Genomic DNA, 12,914 nt, shown 5'->3' with positions numbered 1-12,914 from the left:
ATATATAATAAAATAAGCATGCATACAAAGCAACACAAAATAATAAATTAGCAAGCCAACTAAAAAACATTAAAGAATTAAAAATATGAACAAACTAAAGTGTAAATACATACAATGAAAGAAGAAGATTCTCGCAAGAGTTGTAACGTGTATCCTAATTAAACTTTAAAAATTTATATGTTCGACCAAATTTATAATTTTTTTATTTGATTTGATTTTAAGTTTTAAGTTGATTAAAATATGTTGTGATTGAGAATGATATTTTAAAAGTGGCTTGAATTATTTATATGTTTTAATAAAAATAAGTTGAAATTAAGTTTTTTTTAAAGATCAAGAACTCAAAATTTGATTTTCTAGCTATACATTATTGGAGTAGGCGACTAGGGCCTAAAATCCAAGGCCTTTATATATTTGTTTTTAAGTTTAGGTTCACATGCTTTAGCTTGATGACCTAATGTCTAAACTTGTTTTTATTGGTATTCATTTTTTTTATCTTTTATTTTTTTAATTTTATATATTTTAAAATAAAATCTAATTCAAATAAATAATTACAATGATATTTAAAAAATTATTCAATTATATCATAGGATTTGATCTTTTTATGGTGATATTTGTTTTTCTAATTATATATAAAATTATGATGAGCATTGTTTTTTGGTTTTTACTTAAAAATAACTAAATCAATTTTAAAAAAAATTCAAGACCAAAACCGAACAATACCTATTCAAACCAATAATTTTCAGTTTGATTTGATTACTTGACCTTAAAAACTAGGAAAACTTGATTTTTTGGTGTTTTTTAAGACTTTTTAAAAGCTATTAATCGATGTAAAAAAACATGTTTTAATTGCCTAATTTTTTTTGTCTTTTAATTGAATTTGTTTGTAACTTTTGATGGGCTTTTAAAAAACTTTAAATTGATGTAAAAAACCAAATTCTTTTGGAGGAGCTATTCACAATATCAATCCATCATGCTTTTTATAGTTTTGTCACATGAACAAACAATAATCATCAAAGAAATTACAGTCTCCTAATAAAAAACACAACGATTCATCAAAGCCAAGCCAAGGAAGGCAAGGAGACGAAGGGATGGTATGCCACTGCCAAAACAAAGTAGAAGAAGAAGTTAGTCAATTTATAATGTTAACTACTTGACTTGGGAAGGCGATTTATGAACCATTATATATATATATATATATATATATATCTTGAAAGGACAGAAGACAAAAATCGAATGAACATACATAGCTAGGAACTAAAATATTACAAAATTTTGTTGAGATTTCCCTTAAGAACTAACTAGCATTAACAATGAATGAGAGTTGTTGCTTAAACTTAAAGATAAACTAAGGTCATTAAGGGACAGTACATAATATATTTGAACCAAGACATGCATTCCACTTGGCCTGCAGAAAAAAGCATACTAGCACATTGTATTTACAGTAGTTGTATTTTTTTTTTATTATTAATATGAGTGTTCGAGCTGGTTTGTATATATCTTGATTAATATTACGGTTTCTAAAGTTAACGATCATATAACCTTTCAGTGATCTTGAAATTTATAAAATCCGAACTAGGAATTTTTAAAAAGTAAATTTATGTCTTGATGAGTTAAATTATATATTTTAGAGTTTAGTAAATGTAAAATTAACATGGAGAATCGTGACAAGTGATAAATTATGGAAAACTACTTAACATTTACATCCGAATTAAGATGTTGATTAAAAACATGAGGAACCACTTATAGATCGAGACAAATGAAACACCGGTAATAGATAAAAGCAGATTTAACTGTGTCTTTGACCCATGATTTCAAATCTCTCTTTATTTGTGGACTAACTAATGTCCAATTAGCTAGTAAATATCAAACACGGGTGATGAAAAAACAAGTACAAAAAAGAGAAAATGTTATTCTTTATTAGACATTAGACATTGTGTTTTCAAAGTGTTTTTAAGAATTTTTTAATATTTTTTTAAATCAATATATTTTTAATATTTTTAAATTATTTTAATTTGCTGATATAAAATATAATTTTTTAAAAATAAAAAAATATTATTTTAATATATTTTAAATTAAAAAATATTTTGAAAAACAAACGCTATCACACTCTCAAATATCTTTTTAAAGACAAAGACAAACAACAACTCTTAAATATCTTCTTAAAAATAGAGACAAACGACATCAACGAAGGGTAGAGAGAGATACCAACAATAACGATGAAGGATAGAGGAAAGAGAACGAGAGACAAACGAGAAATATTGGGAGAGTAACAAAGATTAAGAAAAAGCTAGTGAACATGTTTGCAAGTGTGGTTGCGGTTGCTTTTCAAAATACTTTTCACTCGAAAATGCATCAAAATAATATTTTTTTTTTATTTTTTAAAAATTATTTTTGATATCAGCACATTAAAATGATTTGCTTCAGTTCAGTCCCGAGTAATTAGTTTTAAACTTTTAAAACTGAAATAGGTTATTTAAATTTTTTTCTTGGTTCAGTTTTTGTTTTTAAAGATTTAGAATTTTTCAAAAATAATTATACATAAATACTAAATGAGAATAATATATATATGTATATTAATTTTTATATTATTTTTTGTAATTAATTACTTTTATTTTTTCATACAATCATATACATTAAGATATTTTTTTGGTTAAAAACTTTTTTATATGATAAGTTTTTATACAAAAATTCATCCTTCTAATAACATTTTTATAAACTTTTTAATAAAAAATACTTTTTTCTTTTAAATTTTAAATCATCTCAATTTTGTGTAGTATTTTTAGTCGCTCTATGTTTTTTATTAAAAAAATATTGTTAATAAAAAATCATGACTTCGTCAAATAAAAAACATATAAATAAAGAAACTTGATTGAATTTTGTTTTTTATTTTATGATTTAATTAATTTGAATTTTTATAAATATTTATTTTAATAAATTTAAAATTAAATAAAAATAGGTTGTGAAGATGTTTTGTTGCATGGCGTTGGTAAAGACATAAAAATAAAGAGTGACACTATCACTGTCCATACTCTGCCTTACCAAAAAAAAAAAGTCTCTCTAAAATCTCACTCCCAAATCTCAGAGATACTCTCTGCTTCTCCGATCCCTCTCTCATCTTGGTTTATGAGGTTCATACATCTTTCTCTCAATCTGTAAATATTCATATTTACTTGCCGATCTGTTTCTTTTTCTTCGCCGTTTCCTTCAAAATATCATTTTCTATTTTTTTCTGTTTCTTTTACTATTAGGGTTTTTAGATTTGGGATATCTTCTTGATTATTTTACATGTTAATTCTTTTTTACATGTTGTTTCTCCTTTATCATGTGTGATGATAGTTGTTTCTGTTCTTTTGAGTTGTGGAATTTGTAATAGAAAATTGAGATGGCTTTTTATATATTTTATTTTTAATATTCCTGATAGGTTTTATTTTTTCTTATTCGCAGCTCGAAGGAGAGACCCACTCTTGGGTAAGTTTTTTTCTTTTCTTTTTTTTTTTTGGGGGGGGGGTTTATTTTTGGCTTTGGCTATTTCCCAATTAAATTATAGGATATGATCATGTATTCTAAGACAAACATGCAATTATCAGTGGGAGAGTTCCGGTTCCTGGGTCCTAGTCAGTGAATTGTGTTTTTTTTTTTTTTATTGTTTATCATTTTTTTGAATGATTTAGTACCGATACTGATCAAATTTCAGTCTTCAAATTCAGATTCGAAATAGGTTTATCACACTTCTAGTTTTTAGTTTATGCTGCTTGTTTATATATATGGACCCAGTATATGTTAAAAAACTGATCGTGTCTGTTCTTGTTTTGGATGTCTTGATTTTCATATATTTGTTTTATGTAATACCTCTTGACCCAACCTTCCTACTTTCAGTGGCACGCGGATTAAGACCCGCAAACGGAATATCGCTGCACCACTGGACCCTGCAGCATTTGCTGATGCAGTGGTCCAGATATACTTGGATAATGCTGGTGATTTGGTAATTTCCTTTTTCTTTCTTTCTTGCCTTCCTTTTCTCTTGTTGTTTCTAAATCTTATAGACATTAACCGCCTTTTCTTTTTTGTTGCCTTCCTATTCTTGTTGCATGACTGGTTCATGTTCTTGGCTCTTATTGATATTCCCTATGTGCAGGAACTTGTTGCTAAGAGCATTGAATCCTCAGACCTTAACTTCTCAAGATACGGTGACACCTTTTTTGAGGCAAGCTCTCCATTTATTATAAATCTACTTTTATTGAAGGGAACATTTCATTGCTAGTTTTATTGGGTTTTTTTTTGGATTCAAGAATGTTGATCCTAGTGAAAAAAATAGATTTAAGGGAAGTTATATCTTTTTGCATATACTTGCTGGTGGTCTATTTGTAGAACATAAAAGCAGCATCTTGCTAAAAAATGCAGGGTCAAATACTTTGGATTTGCAAGCATGGGATTACTTTTGCAGGAAATGGGGTGTTTTATAGAATCATGCTATACTAATTCTACAAGTTACCTTCGAGTTCCAAGTTCATTTTTTTTAACTTGATTTCTCTTTTCTAAATGCCAAAGGAAATGTTGTTGAGAGCTAAATGCATCAGCTCAACATTAGTAATGAAGATGCTAATCTATGCAATATATGGAAATATGTTAATAATAGTGTCCTTATATTTTCACCTGAAGTAAATTCTTAAATTCTCAACCAATCTAATTTATCATATATAAATGCAGGTTGTTTTCACAGGAGGCCGCACACAACCTGGCACAACAAAACCTGATGAAGGGGAGCGCCATCCTTACTCTATAATAGATTGTGAGCCTACACGGGAAGTCATTTTACCATCTGTAATCTACATACAGAAAATTCTGAGGCGCAGGCCATTTCTCATAAAGAACCTTGAAAATGTTATGCGAAGATTCCTGCAGTCGCTGGAACTTTTTGAAGAAAATGAAAGGAAGAAGCTGGCCATTTTCACGGCACTTGCATTCTCCCAGAAATTATCTGGGCTGCCACCAGAGACTGTTTTCCAGCCTTTGCTTAAGGATAACCTTGTGTCCAAAGGGATAGTTCTCTCATTTATAACAGACTTCTTCAAGGTGTATCTGGTTGATAATAGCCTTGATGATCTGATTTCAATTCTGAAACGGGGAAAAATGGAGGAAAACCTTCTAGAGTTCTTCCCATCTGCGAAGCGATCTGCTGAAGGTTTCTCTGAGCATTTCGCGTGAGTTTTCCCTCACTTCCTCCTTGATAGCAGAATGAAATCCTTTTTGAGATAATTTATAATTTTCTTGCAATTTTTAAACTTTTTTGTATTTCTAAATGCAAATCTACACTTTGTAATGCTGGTTGATGAAATTGTTGTGGGTCTTTATTGCATTTGTGGATTTAGCCTTTTAAACCCTTTGATTTTGTGTTGCTGATAGGATATATAATGTTTCATGGCCATGGAAACAATACATGAATTTTTGGTACATGTGAATTCTGCTCAATTTTTTAGTCTTTTTCTTGTTAGTTGTTTCATGTGGAGAATTGTGGTTCAGTTTGTCACCTGTTTAACTGCCCGATTACAATGGAATTTGTGATGTGTCTTTGGATGACGGCTTCCTCCTTGGTCATTTCCAGAAATGGACTGTATTCTTGTCATTTGCAAATAGTAAGATCTCATTGTTTTGGAAATAAATAAATAAATAGAATTTTAGTGGTTGAATTTGGAAATTGGCGAATACATTTGTGATTATTGGTGTGTTGCTTCATTATCTGGGAATGAAATAGAGCCTGACATGTTTCAGCTTTTCTGATTGGAGTTGAATGGTTTTACTCATTTAATCATTATTAATTATTTGGGTGGAAAAACTTTTCGCTGAGATAACAAAGGTTATTTATAGATGCTCGATCTAACAAATATTTGGGCCCAACATTGGTATTGTGCAGGTGTGGTGAGATTTGGTGATTTGTGTATTTTTGGGTGCGTTATATGTCTTGAGAAGTTTTGATGAAAATGTTAGTCAGTTGATCTCCCTTGACAAAACATTAACTAAAACATAATTGTAGCTTAAAGCAGAAAAGTAGTGCTAGTTTCTATGCTCAATGAAATTTGCCAAAGAAAAAGATAACTAAAATGTTTGCTGTGAAATAATTGGTGTGATGCTGTTTGGTTTTGGTCATGATATGTGGTAGGCAAGTTTTGATACAAGTAGCTTTTCTCGTTATTGTTTAGTGAATTAACTCCGTGATAATTTTTTCCATGTTTAGATTTTGAGATACTAATTTTTCCCAATTGACTTTTTGTACAAGTTTGTCAATTTAAGTTCTTTGGCTTATATGTTCCAACGATGCACTCAAACTCTTCACTTAGATGGAAATGATTATAAGAGTTCAAGGAAGATAAATTATGCACAAATGAATTGTATATTCAATTGCATGATAACTTGTCCATCTAAAACTCTCTTGTTCTCAAAGCATGTGCAAATCTATAGTCTTTGTGCTTCCCTAGCACTTGTTTTGGCATGCATTTTCTTTCATTGTTGCTGTTTTTTTTTTTTTTACTTATAATCTGGAACTTGTGTATATCTAATCATTGTTGATTTTCAGCAAGGAAGGACTGATACCTCTGGTTGAATATAATGAAAAGAAAATATTTGAGGTGAAGTTGAAGGAAATGAAATCTGCATTAACAACTCAGATAGCAGAGGAAGCTGACATATCTGAAGTCATAGACACTGTGAAACAACGAGTTAAAGATGCTAAGCTACCAGATATTGAAATTGTGCGTATTTTGTGGGATGTATTAATGGATGCTGTTCAATGGTCTGGCAAGAATCAGCAGCAGAACGCCAATTCAGCTTTGCGCCAGGTATGGCTTAAGCACAACCTTGTTTTTGACTCATTTTATGAACAACATTGAGGTCATTTTCCATTTAATCTATGGAAAATGGAAAATGACCTCAGGTTGACGCAAATGAATGGAATTCTCTTCAGTTGGAAAGGAAAATTGACTAGATGCAGGACAACTTAGGTGCTTGTTTGGGTCTGAATTTAGGTGCTGTTTGAACAGTAATATAATTGAGTTTTAGGGGATTTTACTTTGATGGGTAATTTTTGTAGGGTTGATTAGGTATTTTTGGGAGGCTGTTTAGTGATTATTGATGCGTGTTGTGTTTTCTCCTGGAATGTGATTCACACCTAGTATTCATAGGAAGCACACCTAAGAGAAGATTGAGTTGCTCGATCAAAAGCAAACTGCTGGAAATTTTATTCATAAAGGCTCTCTCTGTTCCAACAAGGATTTATTATCCTATTTAAGAAATACTAATGGTTTTATTTAGGAAAGGAAAAACCTAGTAAAGCTAATTACTTTAGAGCTAATAAAATACAAATAAAACCCAGACCTAGAGAATTATACAGATTATCAACAAATCTGGAAATGACAGAAATACCCTTGTCCACAAAAATACAATAATTTTGCATCTTTTGTTGTTTGCATAACTAGATTTGATCCTATTTTTTCTTTGTACTTGTTATACTTGCAAGTAGTTTTCATTTGCTGATCACATTTTATTTTAAGTTCCATGAGTTCATTTAGAAGCTTGTTTTGTGCTGGTCTTTACCTAGAGACACCAAGTTTCTTGTTAACTGGTTCTTGTGTACAATTGTAATGTTGGTTCATGCGGAGAATCTCTCTTTTTTCATAACGTGCTGATTACTGAGTGCATGACATGGTAGGAAGGCTTAGCCTATTGATATTTTTTTTTCTTAAGTGGGTTGTGTTGTCCAGAGTCGGTTAAGAAAAAATTTAAATTTCATAGTACTTTTTTTTTTCTTCTATTGATCAATTGGTTTGAGTTTCAAGTTACTGTGAAATCTCAAATCCTAGGGTAGCCATTCTTGTTTACCTTTTGCCTTGAATTTCTAATGGTTACTGGGGCAGCATTTTTGTGAACTTTTGAGTGCTTTCACATTTCATGTCAAGGCTACCTTATTTCAGCATGTAGTTTGGTGGACTAATTGTATATATGTGAAGAAAAGGAGAGCTGGATTTTAAAGATCTTGCGTGTTACGGTTACCTGGATACATTTATTTAAGTGTGAAGTTCCCTGTCAACATGTGGCAACTACATTTCATTTTATTGAATAGGTCACCAGTTGTAATTTTAATGAAATAATGTTGTCTTTGTGACGGGTTTTCTTTCATCAAGCAGGTAAAGACATGGGCTCAACTCTTAAATACATTCTGCACCAATGGAAAACTTGAGTTGGAACTCGTGTATAAAGTTCAGATGCAATGCTATGAGGATGCTAAGTTGATGAAGCTATTTCCTGAGATAGTGAGGTCTCTCTATGATCAGGATGTGCTTGCAGAAGACACCATTCTGCATTGGTTCCGCAAAGGAACAAACCCCAAGGGCAGGTATGCAAGCTTAATTCATAAACTCTATCAGGCAACATAAAAACAAACAAGGCTCATTATTAACTGAATTAGAAAAAAATAATAATTCTCTGGAGGTGTGCTGTGTAATTCACTTCATTCCATCCAGTTTCTTCACTTTTGGCATCTTGTACTGGCATTAAGCTCTATATTCTTTAAATCACTTTGTTCTCATTAAAATCTGAGGGGATCAATAAGGCATACAGTGGGATGAATTCTTCATTTGTAGCGCAATAATAATTAGAAATAAAAAACAGAAAACCTGGTATAACATCTTTCTTACGAGTTGAAAATGCATTATTTAACCTTCCATTATGACATGGAAAGGCAGAGCGGCTTGGTTTCATACCAATTCTATATACATTGCGTGTTTGGTCTAGTCTTCTTTATATTTAACATGAGTTTAGCTTATTATATTCTTAATTTGACAGTTTGTGCTGCATTAATGAAGCTAATCTCTCTCTTGTTCTTGGGAAATTTGTAGACAAACCTTTGTGAAGGCCCTGGAGCCCTTCGTTAATTGGCTGGAAGAGGCCGAGGAAGAGGAATAAGGGCAACTGGATCAAATGTTGTTCACCTCCTTTTATGCTTTTCTTAGCTATCCATTCCTGAGATGATAATTACTCATAAATTTCCAGCTTTCATAAAACTTGGTGTGCCTGTTCTGTTGTTCACGATGACACTGACAACCATTTATGGCTATGATAATTGCAGTAATTAAGTGCTGCTTTATATGCTCTCCTCTTTTCCTGCTGATGTGATCGTTTAATGAGTTCTTGAACTAGACCTCGTAGGTTGAGCCACCGGCCAATTTGCATCCTTGTTTGTGTAATGACTTGAAGGAAATTAGCCGTATGTTTTTCTGTCATTAGATTGCGTGAGGAACCTGTGCCACATGCAATTAGTTGTAACTTGCAGTAGCAAATCCCCTGCAAAGAAGATGTTTATTGAAAAACTTGCATGCTGATTGGTATTCTTTCATGAAAAGGACTTAATTCTTTTATCATGTGTCAACACATGATTGAAATAACAAAAGTCACCATATAAATGAAATAAATATAATAATAATAATAAATCAATTTTTAAATAAAAGATACAAATTGTGCTCCTACCAATGATCCGACCCACTCATTCCCTGCCTGCACAATAAAAATTACTATGCTGTACTAATTGCACTAATTGTTCTAAATGCAATTAGTACAGCATAGTAATTTTTTTTTTGGAACTAGCATAGTCACCAAACTTTTTAAGAAAGTAGCACAATAAAAATTTATTGAAAAAATAACATAATTATTTGAGTTTATTAAGCTACGACAACGTGCCAATTGGCTACTAATGTCACTGACATAGCCTTTGAATTTGAGACCAAAAAAAAAAATTAAACTCGAGCATGCACGATGGTTAAGATGCGGTGACCTCAATTTAGTGAAGTAGCCCTTGTCCAATAGTGTTGGCTAGCTAGGACTTATGCATGGTAGCGTAGAATATGATGTTTTTTTTTTTTTTTTAAAAATATTTTTTAGATTTTTTTTTTATTTTTAACATCAATATATCAAAATCATTAAAACACATTAAAAAAACATCAATTTAATATTTTTTCAAGGTAAAAACATTCTTAAAACACAGATAAAAACACACTTTCAAACATTTATGAAAAATCTTGTTTATGGATGAATCTTTTATTCCTTCGTATAAGTTATTTTGTTTTTCTTACTGGGGAAATAAATTTGTTAAGCTTGGAGATAACAGAGGCTCTTCTTCTCTTTGCATTTTGCACAGTTGAAGCTTTCCAGCATCAGACCTGTAGTGTGAAGTGAAAGCATGGCATGCCATCATATTCATGGTTTTTCTCTACAATTATAGATGTCTATAAAAGGATGTAAAGTTTTGTATTAGTAACTCTAAGGAATTCATTTTGTATTTAAGGAGGTTTGTTCCTTCTTTGATTTTTAGGGTTTATACTTTAAAGCTCGACAGAATTATTTATATATTTTTTTAAAAAATAACTTAATTTTGCTAGGGAGCCCTTATCATCAACAAAAAAACAAGGGGTTTTTTTTGGCTGTTAATCACCTCCCAATACATGTTATTAACATTTTTTATTTTATTTTTATGTCACAAATTGTTAAATTACACAGTAAAGAGCTATTTCTTCGGCTTGGATTTCATTTTAAAATAAATATTAAATCATAGAGTTAATGTTTTCATATAATCCCTGTACTCTCTGTTCTATATTTAAAAGGTTCTTTTTTTTGTCATAATATAGTAAAAAATAAAAAAAAAACAAGAACTGTAGACATTTTTCATTACACACACAATTCACTATTCACTACAATAGTATAATTATGTTTTCTCCCTTCTAAAAAAAAAACTAAAAGACCTTGCTGTTTGCTGTTTGAGGTATTTTAGCTTTTTACATAGATCATTAGTCATCAAAGAATTGACAAGGAAATATAATTATTTTTTCAATTTGTTATAGCACACTAAAATAATCTATGTTTTTTTATTTTGTTTTAAATATAGTAAAATGGCATGTTTATTCTTGGAATCAAAGTAACTAAACCATGCATCCATTCGTCTTTTGGTCTTTTCATATTGGTGCTTTTTTTTTTTATTGTTGCCAGTTTCATGGAGGAAGATTTGATCTTTTTATACAAATTAATTATTAATTAAATGGAGAAAATTGTTGGCACGTGTCAGTCACCACCATCTTGTAGGAGGCGTCCATGTATTTTGAGCTACTCGTATGGCGACTCTCAATGACAGAAAATGCTCTTTTGTTGTGTCATTGAAAGCGTCATTGTGTTCTTTTCCTATTAATATGACATGTGTTGGAGGCGGTAAGATGATTTCCTACTAGTGAACTTTTCTTTTCTTTTTCTTATTCTCTCTCTCATCCCCTAAAAATTACAAGTTAGTCTTTTTTGTTTTTGATATTTTAACTTCAATACTTATTCTTTTGATTTCTGATTATTGTTCTTGGTCTTTTTGTAAAAGTTTTATTTATTTTTAATTTCATCCTTTAATCCTAATTTTTCATATATTATTTTTCCAATTTCTTTTGATTTTTTTTTATTTTCTTCATTGACCATTTTGTAAAAGTTTTATTGGTTTTCGATTATATCATTCAATCCAAATTTATAGTATATTATTTTTTCAATTTAGTTCTCATTCTTTTGATTTTTTTTGTTCTTTTGTTGAAGTAATTTTCTTTTCAATTTAAACTCTCCAATCAAAACTTTGTAGTTGCCCTCAAATTTATTTTTTCATTCACATTATTTTAATTGTTATTTTTTTAAAAAAAATTATATCCTTTCGTATAATTGATTTTTTCTTCCTAAATACTTCCTTTAGCGTTTGATTTGTTAGTGATTAAGCTTTATGGTTTTTTGATGTATAGTGTTTTCGGTCTAATGAACGAGGTCATATGTTTAAAAAGTTAATGGGGGTTGACAAGGAAGAAGATACATTTTATGGGGAGATTACAACTTCTTATGTTGCTATAGATGTGCTTTCTAGGATTATTGCTTTATGGAATCTTGATTCTTATTTAGTTTCTCTTAAAAGGAAATTATAATTTGGTAAAGTTGTGGAGTCTAAGTGCACTTGGGAGGCTGATAAGTGGCATAAGAAAGACAAATCGATGGTTGACAGTGATCATCTGCATCTTCAAAAGCATTTGCTTTCATCAGATATTAGCTCAACTGTCTAAAGGTATTCTGGCATTACAGTTAACACCATGAAGGTTTGATCTTTGTTTTGCTGGAAATTTCTTACAAAAAAGATTATATAACCACCACATTCTATCTACTAGGGTCTTGTGGTTAACTGAGATATTATTAATTTCCCTTACTAGGCCTAGAAGGCTATTTCGCCTTTCAATATCAAGGACAACCAGGTTTATTTTAGGCTTGTGTGTATTGAGCTGCTAAATCTAGATTCGATTAAGTCATCTATTACGCATGGGATACTTAAGGAACCAATCTAGATTCAGTCCAACAATGGTGAAGGTTGAATAGGGTGAACAAAATCGTGAGAGAGACAATAAGGTTCAGTGTTTAGCCATGGAGGTTATGGGTGGTAGTTAGCAGGAAAGGTGATTTCTTGGTCTTCCTGAATTCCAGGAGTGTCATTCATTTCTCATTTCTTTTTCTGCCTTCTCCCATGCAGTTTGTTACACTTATATAACTGAATAACAATTCTCCCAGCACCTACAGGAATGTGGAAGATTTCTTTTTAAACAAAACGGTGCGTCTTAATAAAATAAGAAAACAATGCATCTTAAGAAAATAATGAAACAGTGCATATGCTTGTAACAATAACTTAATTTGAATTTGAAAGGCAACCTTCTTCTTCTCCCTCTTCGGCCATCACAATATTTTAGATCATATAACTTACTTTGGTTAGCTTGATTGATCATTTGCGTTGTTTCTATGTATTCTTTCCACCCGTTATCGGCCGAACTAGTGAAACTCATAAGCTTTTCAATGGAGGACCAATGACTAGATCC

General features: G+C 30.8%; 1 protein-coding gene across 1 annotated transcript; it reads left to right on the top strand.

Moving 5' to 3' along the window:
* The first annotated feature begins 2,989 nt into the window (after nucleotides 1–2,989).
* Nucleotides 2,990–9,138, top strand: LOC133669979 (uncharacterized). The gene is made up of 8 exons (XM_062090349.1): nucleotides 2,990–3,128; nucleotides 3,445–3,468; nucleotides 3,877–3,982; nucleotides 4,136–4,204; nucleotides 4,708–5,201; nucleotides 6,572–6,833; nucleotides 8,178–8,386; nucleotides 8,889–9,138. Exons 1-8 carry the CDS (start codon nucleotides 3,124–3,126, stop codon nucleotides 8,953–8,955), a joined length of 1,236 nt encoding a protein of 411 aa, XP_061946333.1. The 5' UTR covers nucleotides 2,990–3,123; the 3' UTR covers nucleotides 8,956–9,138.
* The last annotated feature ends 3,776 nt before the right edge of the window (nucleotides 9,139–12,914 follow it).

Source organism: Populus nigra, chromosome 12, assembly GCF_951802175.1.
Source record: "Populus nigra chromosome 12, ddPopNigr1.1, whole genome shotgun sequence".
Classification (NCBI taxonomy): domain Eukaryota; kingdom Viridiplantae; phylum Streptophyta; class Magnoliopsida; order Malpighiales; family Salicaceae; genus Populus; species Populus nigra.
The sequence above is the reverse complement of the archived record's forward strand: the minus strand, read 5'-3'. Positions and strand labels throughout refer to the sequence as shown.